At 46.5% G+C, this 16,289-nt stretch overlaps 2 protein-coding genes across 3 annotated transcripts in view; both read right to left on the bottom strand.

Moving 5' to 3' along the window:
• Window positions 1–16,289, bottom strand: part of OPALIN (oligodendrocytic myelin paranodal and inner loop protein) — a 237,139-nt gene that overhangs the window by 97,878 nt on the left and 122,972 nt on the right. The gene's annotated exons all lie outside the window — the stretch shown is intronic.
• The window catches only part of TLL2 (tolloid like 2), a 148,288-nt gene that overhangs the window by 76,601 nt on the left and 55,398 nt on the right, over window positions 1–16,289 (bottom strand). The window contains exon 3 of one of the 2 annotated variants that reach the window (XM_015147839.3): window positions 2,511–2,588. The exons of the other annotated variant lie outside the window; for it this stretch is intronic. Within the exon in view, the coding sequence (XP_015003325.2) occupies window positions 2,511–2,588 (78 nt within the window). The remainder of the gene's footprint in view (window positions 1–2,510; window positions 2,589–16,289) is intronic. 2 annotated transcript variants of the gene reach the window in all.

Genomic DNA, 16,289 nt, shown 5'->3' on the forward strand with positions numbered 1-16,289 from the left:
AAGTAGCATTCTTGAAGTTTCGAGTCCAGGCCTTAAATGGACTGGCAGCTTCTGCTCCCTCCCTCTGGGAAGCCAATCACCATGCTATGAAAAGTTTCTGATAAGACAACTGAATGGTGACAGTCCACATGAAGAGCAGGGCCACAAGGAGGTACACTGGGGCACCAGAGGTGTAGCTAAAGTTTTTTTGGACCTTCCAGTCCAGTCCACCTACTAGATAAATTCAATCAAGTGAGTGATCCCAGATGGCATCAGCCAAAGAACCACCCCACTGAGCCCAGTCAACCCCCAGAATCATGAAAATAACAAACCATTGTTTGAAGTCACTAAGTTTGGGTGTGGTCTTTATGCAATAATAAATCACATAAATAAGGAAGAAAAAATGAGTGTGGCATCTTTGTCACTGCAGTGTGATGACAAACCCTGCTGGATTCATTCATGCATGCTCCATTTTTACCACTAAGTGCTGATCATTTGTGGCCAAGTGAAGAAGGACCATTGAGTACCAGATGTCTGGGGAACCCAAAAATTTATAAGTCAAAATATCCTTAAATAAGCAAAGCAGAAAAACACAGGTCTGAAAGCAAGCCCTGCACATAGTCCAAACAGCAAGCTGTATATATGCTAAGAAACAAATGCAGACAAGTCAAATGGGTGACTAAAGGATCTGCCTCTCTCTAAAAGAAGTCAAATTGAAGAGGAGAATCAGGAACCCAATAGGAAAATGGGCACAGGACAGGAAGAGGCGAGTCCCACTGACAAACATAGGAAAAAATGTTCAAAGTCATCAGCAGTCAGAGGAGTACAAATTAAATATCGATAAGCCACAGCTTACTTGTTAAAACACTGATAATGAGTTCTCCCTACTGCTAGTAAGAATAAGGGGTAAGGAGTACACTTATAAGTTGCTATGGAAATGTGAATTGTTACACCTTTTGAAACACAACCTAGCAACATCTATTACAAGCATACTAAATACGTAAGGATATATATTCAGAAACGTTTACTGCAGTCATTGTTCATGATGGCAAAAGCTTGAAGTGAACTGAATGCTGATTGATAAGGAAAACACTGAATAAATTATGATCTGTCCGTACCAGGAATATCTACTCAAAAGAATACGTTTAAGTTATAACAAGTGCCTTGGAGGGGTTGTGCCCATGAAGTATTGATGGCAAAAGCATGATGCAGAAAAAATGTGTATCAAATGTGATTCTATGTTTTAAAACGATGACAAAGCCTGTATCTGTATTTATGTTTAGATGTGTGCTTATATGCATCTATCCCTGTATATATATCAATGTATGTGCATGGAGAAAAATATGAAGGCTGTATACAAAGTCACTAGCATGCATAACCTGGGAAAGCGTAGAGGGTTGATATGTGGAGAAAGAACCCGAAAGGAGGTGGCCACATTAAAGGGAAAAGAAAAAGAAGATAACACTTTTAAAAGTATGATGATATTATCACATTTATGCATTTGTGTAAAATTATATATATGCAAGTATATATGTAAAAATGTAAAATAGCATGAAAGCTGAAACACAAAATAAATTATGATTTCTATTTCATTCCTACATAGACGTCCCTGAGACATAAGATTCTGGCATTTAAAAATTATTCCTTTTGCTTTGCTGTGAAGTTTGTGTAGAAGAAATACCACTGCTGACGGTGAATCATGATTCCTACGGGATGCAGGCCAGACAGAAGTCCAGCAGCCCCTCTCCTCCAGCACTGCTTCTGAACAGGAGAAGCTTCTCCAAAATAGGAGATGTGTCCAGTGATCTCCAAGCTAGAAACTCTTAAACAACCAGCAGACCACACTCAGGTCTGAGCATCTGCATACAGACAGGCAGTGGCGGTGCTTCCGGGCAGGCTCCTGGCTCCCTGCCCACAGTCAACCAGCACCTCACCTGCTTTCCACTTAGTAGCCCATGGGGTCTCTAGTCTACACCTCCCTCGCAATCCCCACTCCAGTTTTATTTTTCTTCTTTGCCTCCCTCACCCATTCATTCTCTCAGACACTCAGTTCCCAAAGCCACATAATCGGCCCCTCCCAGGTCTTCAGGGGCTTCGACTCACGAGCCATGCACAAGGCAGAAAAGTCCAGCCAAGAGAGCAGAGTTTATCTGAGAGCCATACCGTTCCTGACCACTAAATGCTGCCCTTCCATCCCTGTCGCCGGCAGCATGCCAGCCCCGCTTACGTCCACAGACTTCAGTGCTTCTAGTCATTTCAGCCACTGAGATAGGAAAAGATTCCATAAGAGCTATCCAAGGCCAGGCACTAGGGAAGGGAGAATGGGAGTGACTGCTTAATGAGTACAGAGTCTGCTTTAGGGGTGATGAAAAAGTTCTGGAACTCAATAGGGATAGTGATTACATAGCATTGTGAATGTACTTAATGCCATTAAAGGCTATAATTAAAAATAGTAAGTCTTATGTCACGTGTATTTTTCCACAACTGAAAGAAAACAAGGTACCCAAAGACCTGGTGAGGGTTCACATTACCCTTTCCAGCTTCCTTGGTGCCAGTGTCCGTGGCTGTGGCGTTTGGGCTGCTCTCAGATGCCTGCTCTTCAAACCCACCTAGAGGAATGGAGAAGAAAGAGGCGTGAGGACACATCAGCCTTCTCTGCATGAGCACCAACGGATGAGGGAGCAAACCTGGTCACCTGGGGATGATCAGAATCACTGTGGATCCGTAAGCTTCGTTCCACAAATCAACTGAGCCCTTACCACATGGCCCCACACTATTCTAGATGTGAGAGTAAAAACAAACCTGCTTTTTTAAATAACCACACACATTATTCACAAATTAATAAAAGAATAACTCTCCTGGATCAGCTCAAGGGCACCCAGAATCAAATTTACAAAGTTACCAGGCAACCCCAAAATCAGCTTCCTCACCCCCTCAACCTCCATAAGAAAGGCCAAATGCAAATAGCATCCTCTCTGGGCCTGGAGTCCGCCTGGTGCAGAACGCAGGGAGATGTGCCCAGTGCTGCTGAATACTCGATGTGTCCCGTGACTGCTGCCTTTGTTACCCTGTGCACTCTCTTGGCGTTCGGGTTTCCTCTGTTGGGTAAGTCTCCGTGTAGGAACCTACTGTGTTGACCTTATAAATTAGACTCCATAGACACTCTGTTCACAAAGGACAGTGATGCTTGCACATGTTTGCTAGTAGCCATCATTTATAAACTGTGTTAACATTTGTCTCTACCAGGAATGTGGCCAATCACCAAATACGTTTGACCTACTATGGGCCAGGTGCAGTTCCAGGCACCATGGATCCAGCAGTGAATGAGGCAGGTGAGTTCCTGCTCTCAAGACATGTCCATTCTAAATGTAAAGTTGGACCATAAACCGCAGGTAAGTAAATTCATGAATGAGATCATTGCAGGTTTGGAAAATGCTCTGAAGAAGATCAAATCCAGTATGTGATAGAATGTGATGGGAGGAGCTGCTTATCTGGTAGATGGAGAGGGGCCTCGGGGAGGTGGGATGGCAGTGAGATCTGAAAGGCAGGAAGGATCTGGCCATGGGGAGATCTGGCCAGAGCATCCTCCACAGGGGAAGGATCCAGAAGGAGCCTAGATGGGGATTGAGCTTGTCATGAGAGGCACAGCCAGGCGGGAAAGTGGAAACAGGGCTAGAGAGGGAGGCAGGTCCACGGGGCCTTGCCAACCAGGCTGTGTTTTGTGACTTTATTCTCTTTGTCACAGGAACCCTGCAGAGGGTTTAAAGCAGGAAAGGAATGTGTTTTTGTCTGTGTTTTACCAGGACTGCTCTGGGACACAGGCAGACAAAAGCAGAAGCAGGCTGAACAGTCAGGAGCCTTGCAAGGGTCCAGGTGAGACAGGGTGGTGGCGTGGGCCGGACACTGCAGTGGAGGTGCTGAGACCTGTCGTGTTAGGGAACAGTCATAGGCAGAGCTTGCAGGTAGGGCTGGTGGATTCGATCTGAGGAAAGAGAGGGGCCACCAATGCCACTGGTCCTTGGAGTTCAAATAACTGGGTGGGTAGTGACACCAGGCAGCAGATTTGAGGACAAAGACTATGTCCAGGAGAGACTATTACACACACGAAACCACATCAAAACAACCGAAGGACAATCTATGTTTAAACAAAAAAATTGTTCCTTGCATTTATTTAGAAACTTACAGCTTACAAGTCAGTTTCCCAGTCTCCCCTTTAACCCTGATTAGAACACTTCATGTGTAACCCCATTTTCCAGAGGAGAGAACTGAGGCACAAAATGTTTAGCCCAGGGTTGCCCAGCCCATCAGGGAAGCTGAGGGCTCAGGACACAGTCTCCTGGTCAGACACCCAGTGGTCTTCCCTGTGCCCACAGATAAAGGCTTCCCGCACTGCTCAACCAAGGCTCACGTGGCACCACGAGCCCAACCCCTGGGCCTGGATGACCCTGCAGACAGCCACGTGATCCCGCTCCCAACTCCTCACATGCAGGCCATCACTTTCCCTCTCCGTGACCGTGACCTGGACAGTGGATGCAACTGCCAGGTCTCCTGTAGAGAAGGTCCCGCTACAGTCAGGTGGAGATGGGAGGCTCCACGCCTGCATCCTGCTCGTTCTGCTGCCTCCGGGCCAACCCGGAATCCACTCACACACTCCCTGCAGCTGCCGGGTGTTCGCTGCCAGCTCCTGGCCCTTTGGGTATTCATCCAGCTGCGGCGATATCATTTCCTCTCAGGCTAAAGGTCAGGGGAAATCCTGATGGTATGAAATCGCTCAGCAGCAGAGGAATGTACCACCTGTGGCGTGCAGGCGAGCTGGGGCCGACGCTCTGGGTCTAGCTCAGCCTCACTCAGCTGTGCAACTGCGGTGAGGAACTTGGGTATTAGTATTTTTCATCTGTCAAATGGGCTATTGCGAGGACCAAATGAGGTAATAGGTTTGTTTAGGCATTTGTTCATTCAACAAATATTTATCCAACACCTGCTACAGGCCAGATGCTGTGTCTGCTGCTTGGGATACAATGCAGAAGAAACTGTCCCCTGACCTCACGGAAATTATATTCTGATGAAGGGTAGGGGAGCAAATGACAAACAAATAGCGAACCAGATATTTAGGTCTGGAGGATGTAGATGGATATCTGGAGAGAAGCATTTCAAACTATGCGAACAGCAGGTGCAAAGGCCCTGGGGTGGGAGTGTGCTTGGCGGGGGTGGGGGGGTGGGTGGGTACGACTGGAATGGAATGAGTGAGGAAGAGAGAAGATGATGAGATCAGCAGGCAGTGGAGGGTTTGGAGTATCTGCTCATGTGGGGTCTTGCAGGCCATTCAGGATTTTGGCTTTTATTCTGAGTGAACTAGATGGGAACCAGAGGACATGAAAGGGCTTTGTAACTGCACTGGTTTTGTATATGACAGGGATAATGAGTAGTGAATAGGATTGGGGAGACCAAGTGCCCCCCAGTGATGGAGGGGGGAAAGAATTAGTGTTTACTAAGTCCCAATTACGGTGCAAACCATGTGCTAAGAACAGTGCCAAGTGCTTTCCCTCACCTTCAGTTTTATATTTGCAGTCTCATGAAGACCCAGTAACAAAAGGACCATGAACAGAGGAGGAAACAAGGCTCCGAGAGGTGAAATGACTTGCTTGTCTTGAGGAAGCAGAGAGAGTTGGCAAAGGTGATGGCTGGAGGTGGGTCCTGTCTGACCCCCAAGCCTGTACTCCTTCTCCCCAGCCTCAGTCATAGAAAGAACAAAGAGAACAAGGGAGGTGCCTGGTAGAGGCTGCTTATTTCCAGGGGATACAGGGTATTGCCCATCCAGGAGGTCTGTAAGAAGACATATGAAGTCATGGGTCTAGCTCAGCTTGAGATGAGGTTGGAGCCACGGCAGTTAAGAATATAGAGCCCTCCTCTCTCCTTATCAACGAGAGATGGAAGGTTCTGTGTTTTATCTCAGAAAGGCAGCAAATCTCATGCTTCCAGCACTGTCTACCGGGGACCTACCTGGAATTAATGTGGCTTGGCCACTCTCCTATGAAAACCCTTCCATGGCTCCCTGCTGCCCTTGGGATAGATTCCACCTCCTAACACCACTGATGAGGCCTTTAGTGATATGGCCCCGCCAGCCTCCTCCACCTGGTGCCTCAAGCCTCCTCTCCTACTCCCTCCACTGCCACTCTGTGCTCAGCTGCATTAAGTGACTTAGAGAGCCTTGGCTTTCTGTTTCCCTCTTATTGCACACCTTCCTCAACCACACCCACCTCTTCATCTGGCCAAACCCTACTGGTCCTTCAAGTCTCCACATAGACACCACTTCCTCTGAGCGTCTGCCCCCCTGCTCCTCTTGGGGTAAAAGTCATTCTCTCTGTTCCCACAGCCTCTGGACTTATTCACCACCCTCTCCACAAGGTACTGGGATCCATTTACTCAGCTGAATCCCCCATGATTTAACTTTTCACATCTTGAAGGAAGGGATTTTGTTTTGTCTGACAATGAATACCCAGCACCAGGCCTGGCACATGGCAGGTAGCGAGTAAAATATGGAATGGATAGATGAAGGGATGGATGGATGGATGGGTAGGTGGGTGAATGAATGCATGGATGGATGGATGGATGGATGGATGGATGGATGGATGGATGGATGGACATACGAGTCATGTAGGCAGTGTTTAAAAAGAGAAATCAATCATTTCTAACTCAGCTTAACTGTTGGAAAAAATTGTCTTTATCAGCTTTTATGGAGAGAAGGAGGCAGCTATTCCTGGAACAATGACTCTCAACTTTGGCTGCAATTTGAATCACCTGGGAAGCCTTTAAAAAAATACTGGGGCCTGGGTCCCACTCCCTTGAAGGTTCTTATTTAATTGGTCTGGGGCATGGCCTGGGAATGGAAGTTTAAGGAGCTCCCCAGGTGATTCTAAGGTGCAGCCAAGGTTTAGATTTGCCACTCAGAGCACCCTGTAAGAGGAAGCCTCACCTTGTGCTATTTTCTTACTCCCCACCTCTCCTCCTGAGCTCACCAGGAATGGAAGACATGGACTTGGAGATAGACACTTTGAACACTAGGAAAAGCCATGTCACACTTCGAAATCGATGAGAAGTGTTTCTCTGTTTCAATAAAAACTGGCAAACGAGTACGACAGGTGTGGCTCTGGCTATAACTGCAGCTGCAGGCACCATAGAACGAGGAAGACAGAAACAGCCTGAGGCAGACAAAGACTGAGGGCAAGGAGGGGAGAGCTTTCAGGGTATGGGGATGTATTTTTCCTTGGGTGTGACTGCAAGACAAAAAAAAATGTTTGAAAAAAATACGTATATAACCCCATATTTGATCTTTGCTTAATTACCTCTTCAGTGAGAGGATATGCAAAGACCTTGCAGATTTCATTAGTCACAGAGGTTTATTCAAACGTCTCCTTTGCATAAGAAACCCAGGCTTACAGCTGGTCTCTGGGAAAGAATGCCCTCCAGGCTTTGAAAAGAGAGCTCTGGGCCTGTTCAAGCTCTCACTGAAACACAGCAGAGGTCAGCAGCCCGTGATGCATGGGCCAGGCTGAAACGTTCCTGTCCAGCATTTGCAATTCAATCCCACAGTTTCCTTTATGGAACAATTCACTAAATTCAGAGTTGTTCTTTTTTCTAATTCACCATATAATTCACCTCCCAAGTTCAATTAAGAAGCAATCTGTTAGCAACTTTGGGAGCAAGCTGCTTTTCTTTGGGAAAGCCCAATTTTCTTCCGCTCTCAACAAAAAGTGCCTTAATTAGATGCATCATATGAGACATTGATGTACACACAACGCCCCTCCACCATAATTAATGAAATATTAACTGTATACACCCAAAGACATCTAGGCAGAAAGAGATGGACTTTTCCAAAGCCCGAGGGGCAAAGCCTTGTACCATAGATCAATACTGCCCATCTGAACAACAGTGACTATGAATTCATATTCATTAATATAATTCATAACCAAAACTCTATATTAATTATTCCTTTCATCTCTTATTCTTAAAGACTAACATTACTTGGTCCTTGGTTCTCTTGTACACAATAATACCTACCATTTTTTAACTGCCAGCATTTAACTTTAAATGCCAATTCTTTGCAGGTACTTCACATATGTTCTCTATTTAATCCCCAAGCCAACCCTCTAAGGTGGGTATTATTCCCATTTTACATGCAGGGTAACTGAGGCTTAGAGCAGTTAAGACATCACTAGGGACACACCGCCATTGGGTGGAGAAGTTGAGATTCTCTCCATATCGGTCTGATATCAAAGACCTTCATAGACATTACATACTAAAGAAACCTTGCAGGATGGCAGCCTTAGCTCTCATGTTTACTCACTTTTTAATACTTTATTTACAGCTTTGAACCATGAGAGCTAAATCTATCATAAAACTGCAGTGCTTTACTTTAAGAAAAAGAAAAAATATATATCCAGCACAAGATCCTAAAAATCACTGTATTCCTACTCCATTCATTCAGTACGCCTTGGTGGAGCACCTGCTTTGGGCAGCACTGTGCTGGGTTCCTGCAGGCAGTGCCTGCCCTCTTGGTGCCTGCATTCTGATGGAGGGGGTGGAAATTAACAATAAATAATGAGATCATTTCGTGGGATTAAGCACTTTGAGGAAACTAAAACAGAGTTGTATGTCAGAGCAGTGGGGGATGGATGGGAGTCCTGGGAGAGTCTCTCAGAGTAGGCGACATTTGAGCTAAGTGATGAGAGGTGGATATCCATCTGGGGACAGTATTCTAGCAAAAAACAAACAAATGAAAACTGCAAGGAAAAAATCCTGAGGAGGGAAAGTAAGAGTTCAATGGGGCTGGAGCTGGGGCTGGCAAGCAAGGGACACAGGTCCAGCTCAGGGCCAGCTCGAGCAAGGCCCTTAAGTCTTAGCTTTCTGACCATGTCTTAGGCCTTCTTAATTTACCCGGCCCTTAGGTCACATGTAATCTGCACAGCAATCCTGTAAATAATTACTGTTATTCCTCTTTTAAGGAGGAGAAAACCGAGGCTCATGAATAAGTTGTTCAAGGTCACCCAGCTAGTCGACGATTGAATGTGCATTTCAAGGCGGGCCCGTCTGACTCCAGAATCCATGCTCACAAAGCCTGCCCTCTACCCTAGACGGTACAGGTGTGGCCTGAGCAGGCATCCCAGGGAAGGCCAATGAATGAATGAATGAAACATCTGCACAACTTTGTTGGAAAATTACCTGAAAGACACATCAACCAGGTGAGGTTTTCATTATTCATTAGAAAAAAATTAAAAGGCAAAGCCCTCTTAAAAGGTTGATTCAGGAATGAACAAGGCAATCACTATAGCACTACAGCAATCAATGTGTAATCTTAAGCAATTCAATGCCAAGTAACTTCCATATCCATGCCAAATTTCATATGCTACAGAAGGGAAAGGGAAAATGAGTTAAAAGATCATTGCCATATTTTGTTTATGAAATGATTTAATATTGGCAAGTGTATAATAAAATGGGAATGCTTATACACTTCTGGTGAAGGAGGGCTATAAATTGGTAACACTTCATGAGGTAATTTCACAGGACTAATCAAAATCTTTTAAAACAGGCAATAAGACTGGGTGCAGTGGCTCAGGTCTATAATCCCAGCACTTTGGGAGGCCGAGGCGGGTGGATCACATGAGGTCAGGAGTTCAAGACCAGCCTGCCCAACATGGCGAAACCCAGTCTCTACTAAGAATACAAAAATTAGCCAGGCACGGTGGTGCGCACCTGTAATTACAGCTACTCAGGAGGCTGAGGCACGAGAAACATTTGAGCCCAGGAGGTGGAGGTGGCAGTGAGCTGAGATCATGCCATTGCACTCCAGCCTGGATGATGAAATGAGATAGGCCGGGCGCGGTGGCTCAAGCCTGTAATCCCAGCACTTTGGGAGGCCGAGACGGGCGGATCACGAGGTCAGGAGATCGAGACCATCCTGGCTAACACAATGAAACCCCGTCTCTACTAAAAATACAAAAAAATTAGCCGGGCGAGGTGGTGGGCGCCTGTAGTCCCAGCTACTCGGGAGGCTGAGGCAGGAGAATGGCGTAAACCCGGGAGGCGGAGCTTGCAGTGAGCCGAGATAGCGCCACTGCACTCCAGCCTGGGCGACAGAGCGAGACTCCGTCTCAAAAAAAAAAAAAAAAAAAAAAAGAGACTCTGTCTCAAAAAAATAAAATGAAAATAAATAAAATAGGCAATAACATGACTTCTAGATACCTGTATTAAGGAATTAACTGGGCCGGGCGCGGTGGCTCAAGCCTGTAATCCCAGCACTTTGGGAGGCCGAGGCGGGCGGATCACAAGGTCAGGAGATCGAGACCACAGTGAAACGCCGTCTCTACTAAAAATACAAAAAATTAGCCGGGCGCGGTGGCGGGCGCCTGTAGTCCCAGCTACTCAGGAGGCTGAGGCAGGAGAATGGCGGGAACCCGGGAGGCGGAGCTTGCAGTGAGCCGAGATCGTGCCACTGCACTCCAGCCTGGGCAACAGCGTGAGACTCCGTCCCCAAAAAAAAAAAAAAAAAAAAAAAGGAATTAACTGGCAATGAAGTCAAAGGATGTTCATCTCAACATTTTGTATAATAAAAAAGGCTATAGCAACCACACCCCCAATGGGGGTGGCAAAATAAATTATGATATAATAGAACACTATGTAACCTTTTAAAGTGTTTTAGAAGAAAGTTTACTAGGTGGGAAAGTGCTCAGATTGTAAGTCAAAAAACAGGTTAGGTAATATAATTCAATATAAATTCAGTATAAATTCAATAGAATCCAGTATGATTCCATCTTTTCTTTAAAAAAAAATGCAACAAAAATGTGGAAAAAATGCTGGATGGAAATCACCACACTGTCCAATGTGATTATCTCTGGTTGGTGACTCTGGGGTGAATTTTATTTTTTATATACTTTTGTAATTCCAAATTTTGTTCAACATATTACTTTATAATCGGGAAATAGAGGCTTATTTTTTAAAAGAACTAGATTACATCATACGCTATGCCTGCACTTTGTAGTGTGCGCCTGCACACACATACACACACACATACACACACACACACACACACACAGTTGTCAGGGAAACCTTTTTCTGATGGGAAAGAAACATAGTTGTGTTTATGCAGATGGAAAAGTTGTAGTCCAATCTTTTTTTTTCCTGCTTTTCTGCTCTGATCACAGGAAAAAAATACCGAGTCCACACCTTGACAAGATGGAGGAAAGATAAGCTTTTGAGGGGCAATGAGATGGAACCTGCCGGTGCTTTCTCTCAGACAGTGCTGGGAGGGCTCTTCTGAGATCCCATCTCCCATTCTCTAGTCAAGATCACTGGCTTCTGCCTGGGTCCTGGCACTGGCTGATGAGGTCTCGGAATTTGCTCCTGCCCCCAGGCAGAGGCCCTCATGCAAATTTGAGCTGTTTCCAGTGCCTTCAGCCAGAAGTCCATTTTGCTTGGTGTTGGACCCTCCTCTCCTCCTGCATGCCTGCATCTGTGTTCTCCCTGTTCTCTGGTTGTTGGATGAGTGACTGCCAGACCTTCCCCTTAGGCACCTCTTAGAGTACCTCTGCTGCTCACCTGGCATCAAACCTCCAGTTCTCCCCTGGCCCCTGGACTCCAGGGATCCTTGTCTACCTGGTCCATTATCTATTACATCTTTTATGGCCTTGGCTTCTTGGCTGTGCCCATTATTTATTGCTGTATATCAAACCATCCCTCCTCATAGGGTTGTTATGAGGATTGAGAGACAGAATACATGCGAGGCAGAAAACAATGCCTGGCCTGTAATCAGCACTCATTGAGTTAGTGATCATAGCTATTATTATTATCCTTATTGACTCTGTTCTGAAGTCTGAAGGAGCAGAATAGATTGAAACAATAAGCCATATTTTATACCTGAAGCACCACAAGCTGAGGAAGAAGTTCAAGTTCTCCTTAAAGCAGATTTAACAAAACCAAGTTTAGGCTGAGAACCCACAGACAGTCATTGACAGTGAAAGGAAGGCTTCCCACTGTTCCCCAGGCATGGTATTTCTATAAACCTTTTTCCATATGGTGCTTGCCCATAACAGTGTGGGATATCAAATAGCAGTAAAAAAATTAACTAATGATAAATTAGCCGGGCGAGGTGGCGGGCACCTATAGTCCCAGCTACTCTGGAGGCTGAAGCAGGAGAATGGCGTGAACCCGGGAGGCAGAGCTTGCAGTGAGCTGAGATCACGCCACTGCACTCCAGCCTGGGTGACAGAGCAAGACTCCATCTCAAAAAAATAATAAATAAATAAATAAATAAATAATTTATTAAAGATATACTCTAAGAAAGGACTCAAGTGACTAGGTTATATGGAGTCATCCTGTTATCCCTGGGACAGTGGAGCTGATTGGCCAAGATATACTGGGTAATTGTCAGAGGCGTTTGAATCACAGCAACTGCATCTCAAATAGGGATGGGTAAAATAAGGCTGAGACCTAGTGGGCTGCATTCCCAGGAGGTGAAGGCATTCTTAGTCACAGGATGAGACAGGAGGTCAGCACAAGACACAGGTCATAAAGACCTTGTTGATAAAACAGGTTGTGGTAAAGAAGCCAGCCCAAACCTACCAAAACCAAGATGGCCATGAGAGTGACCTCTGGTCATCCTCACTGCTACACTCCCACCAGTACCGTGACAGTTTACAAACGCCATGACAACGTCAGGAAGTTACCCTATATGGTCTAAAACGGGGAGGCATGGATTATCCACCCCTTGTTTAGCATATTATCAAGAAATAATCATAAGAACGGGCAACCAGCAGCCCTTTTGGGCTTCTCTGCCTATGGAGCAGCCATTCTTTTATTCCTTTACTTTCCTAATAAACTTGCTTTCACTTTACGGATTCACCTCAAATTCTTTCTTGTGCAAGATCCAAGAACCCTCTCTTGGCTCCTGGATCGGGACCCCTTTTCAGTAACATAATGGCTTCCAAATTGCAGGCTAGGGCTTCACTGAGGAAACTGATCGTGTTTATTGGTTAGTTTGTATGTGCCAAGGACTGTGCTTGCTACCTTATGAGCATTTCCTCATTTAGTTCTTAGCACAGTCCTGTGAGGTAGAGTCTATCACTAGCTTTAGTTACAAATGAGAGAAGTGAGGATTAGAAAACATTAAATAACTCACCAATAGGCACACAGGTAGTAAGACGCAAAATCCAGATTCAATCCCAGGCCCATCTGACTCTGCCGATAGCCTTTATAATACAAGGCTAGAGATTCCAGCCTCAATCCTCGATAGCAAATATCCCAATAGGAAAGGTCAGGAAAATCCTAGCTCCTTGCTCCCTGGGCAAGACAAAAGGTCACCTTCACAAGGAGATCTTTCAGAGTGCATATCTCAGGGATGATTCTGAAGGCTCACAGACACATGTGTGTATTCTGAGGTGTGAAGTTCCCAGGAGACAGGGGCAGAGCCTCTGAGGAAGAGAAGAGAGGAGCTGGCAAGGAGAAGAAGGCAGATGACAAATGAGGCCTGACTCCCCAGGGAAGCTGTCCCTGGTAACCCGCTCTCTGCCTCCCCAGGGTAACCCCATTCCACCAGGGGGCTGACCTAAGGGCACGGACAGTCAGACCTCTCAGCCCCCAAACCAGGAATCAGACCAGAAGCCCTTGAAGACTGAGAGGTCCTTCCTCAGGAATAGAAAGCTGTCCCCTCCAGACACAAAGGAGGGCCCCTTCAGTTCCCGCTGAGCTCAGAACCACTGGACGCCCTCGGAGCCATCCAAGGTGCAGACCTCTGGCCAGGGCTCACCACCTGCCTCCAATCAAATCAGATCCACAATGTGTCTCTCACAGGGTATGTGAGAGACACAGCTGTGACCCAGGCACTGCCCGCCTGCTGGAGCCACAAGGCACAAAGAACAGTGCAAGCAACCTGGTGAAGGAACTCATACTCCCAACCTGGTCCCCAGGGGAGCTTGCTGGAGGCAGCATTAAGGACAAGAAGGTTTTCAACAAACGGAGATGGGAGGGAGTCATTTAGGATAGAACATAGAAGGGAAACAACACGTCCAATTTGGTAGCACAGTCTTTCTGACCCCAGTGGTTTTGGCAAGATATCTAATTTCTCTGAGCCTCAATTTTCTCATCCATACAAATCGGTATAATAGGTGCTAACTTTTCAGGTTGTGAGCAGCGCCTAATGCTATGTCTGGCACATTGTAGGGACCCAGACATAGCCTCACTGATTATTATTCTTTAGGTCGCCTTGGAAGGCCTCAACCTCCTGTATCTTGCTGACCACACTGCAGCCTAGGCTGTGGCCAGGACCACAGCTGAAATCAGCCTCCCTGCCTACTCAGGGAAAGCTTTTCCCAGGCCCCAGCCTGCTGCACCCCAGCCTCCCTCCATGCAGGACTGCCCGCAACTCACCTGGCTGAATGACAGCTTGTCTCTGTCCTACCCCATGGTCCAGACTTTAGCAGGGTGTTCAGAGCACATTCTGGTTTCATTTAGTCAGAGGAAAGGGAGAGAGGGAAGGGAAGGCAGACAGGAAGGAAGTAGCTGCTCCTTCCTTCACAGAGACAACTGTCAGCTGAACAGCCACTGGGACCTGGCTCTTTGGTTCAGTGAAAATGTAGAGGGAAACTCCTTTTCCTGAAGGGCTCTCAGGGGATTCTTAAGGGGCCTCTCGTTCATGCAGACTTCCAGAAGTTTCTAAGGGGGGTGCTTTCTAAAGCAGGAAGGAGTTGGGTATGGTGGCTGTGGAGCCATAGAAATGCTTGGGGGTAGGGTGGGGAGATCAGACCACAGCCTTCACAGCTGAGGGTGAAGAGGAAGGGACAGCAGGGATCTGGGCACACAGCGGGACACTAGTTAAATTCTTCCCAGAGATGCTGAAGGCCAAAAATTGGACTGGAGGCTAAAAGCCTAAGAGGAAGATTCTAGAATAAACTTCTCAGCCTCCATTTGTTTCCTTCATGCCCGCTGAGCATCATCAGCCATGATCTCATTTATTTGCTTATGTTTTTATTGTCTGCCTCGCCCACACCTTCTAAAATGCAAGCTCCATCTCCTTTGCTGGTCCTTCCCCAGCTCTCGGACGGTGCCTGGCCTACAGGAGGTGGTGGCTGCTGGGGGTTAGGGTGGGAGTACTGGGGACGGGGGAATGGGGAAAAGGGAGGCTGTAGGATGTGAGGCCAGCAGGACATGGATGCTGCTCGCCAGGCAGGAAACCATGATGTTCCGAGGTGTGGCAGCACTGTGGGGAGGGGGAGGAGAGCTGCTCAGGTGATGAGACAACCACTACCCTGCTGGATGGGAGGAGATGAAGGGAAAGCCTTGCTTCGCTCTCAGAGACCTGACAAAGGCACCCACTTGGCCATTCTTCACACTAAAATGTGTCCGCCAGGTGTGGTGGCTCATGTCTATAATCCCGGCACTTTGGGAAGCCGAGGCGAGTGGATCACCTAAGGTCATGAGTTCGAGACCAGCCTGCCCAACATGGAGAAACAAGGTCGCTACTAAAAATACAAAAATTAGCTGGACATGGTGGCAGGCACCCGTAATCCCAGCTACTCAGGAGGCTGAGGCAGGAGAATCGCTTGAACCTCGGAGGAGGAGGTTGCAGCGAGTCGAGATCGCAGCATTGCACTCCAGCCTGAGGGACAAGAGTGAGACTTAGTCTAAAACAACAACAACAAAAAAGCATTAGCCAGGCGTGGTGGCACACACCTGTAGTCCCAGCTACTAGGGAGTCTGAGGTGGCAGAATTGCTTGAACCCAGGAGGCAGAGGTTGCAGTGAGCCGAAATCATGTTACAGCACTCCAGCCTGGGCAACACAGCAAGATTCTGTCAAAGAATAAAAAAGAAAAAAGAAATCTGTCAATAGAAACGAAAATTTAGCCAGGAGCGGTGGCTCACACCTATAATTCCAGCATTTTGGGAGGTCAAGGTGGGAGGATTACTTGAGGCCAAGAGTTCAACACCAGCCTGAGCAACATTGCAAGACCCTCGTCTCTGCAAAAAAATTTAAAAACAAAGAAAAAAACAAGGAAAAAAGAGAGCCCAGTCAGAGTGATCAACATAAGAGACTTGGAATAACTTTAGTAGGAAATGTGTATAACTGCAAGAGGAGAATTATGCATTTTTATTGCAATTTATGAAAATGATAAATAAATAACAGAGAGAGATTCCATGCTCAATGGAAGGGGTAAATGCTATGAATGTGTCATTTTCCCCAAATGAAGTTATGGGTTTAATGCAATCATGACCTACATTCTAAGAGGATTTTGCTGGAATCCTCTCATGTTTTTGTAGAAAG

The sequence above is a fragment of the Macaca mulatta genome, chromosome 9 (assembly GCF_049350105.2).
Source record: "Macaca mulatta isolate MMU2019108-1 chromosome 9, T2T-MMU8v2.0, whole genome shotgun sequence".
Taxonomy (NCBI): Eukaryota; Metazoa; Chordata; class Mammalia; order Primates; family Cercopithecidae; genus Macaca; species Macaca mulatta.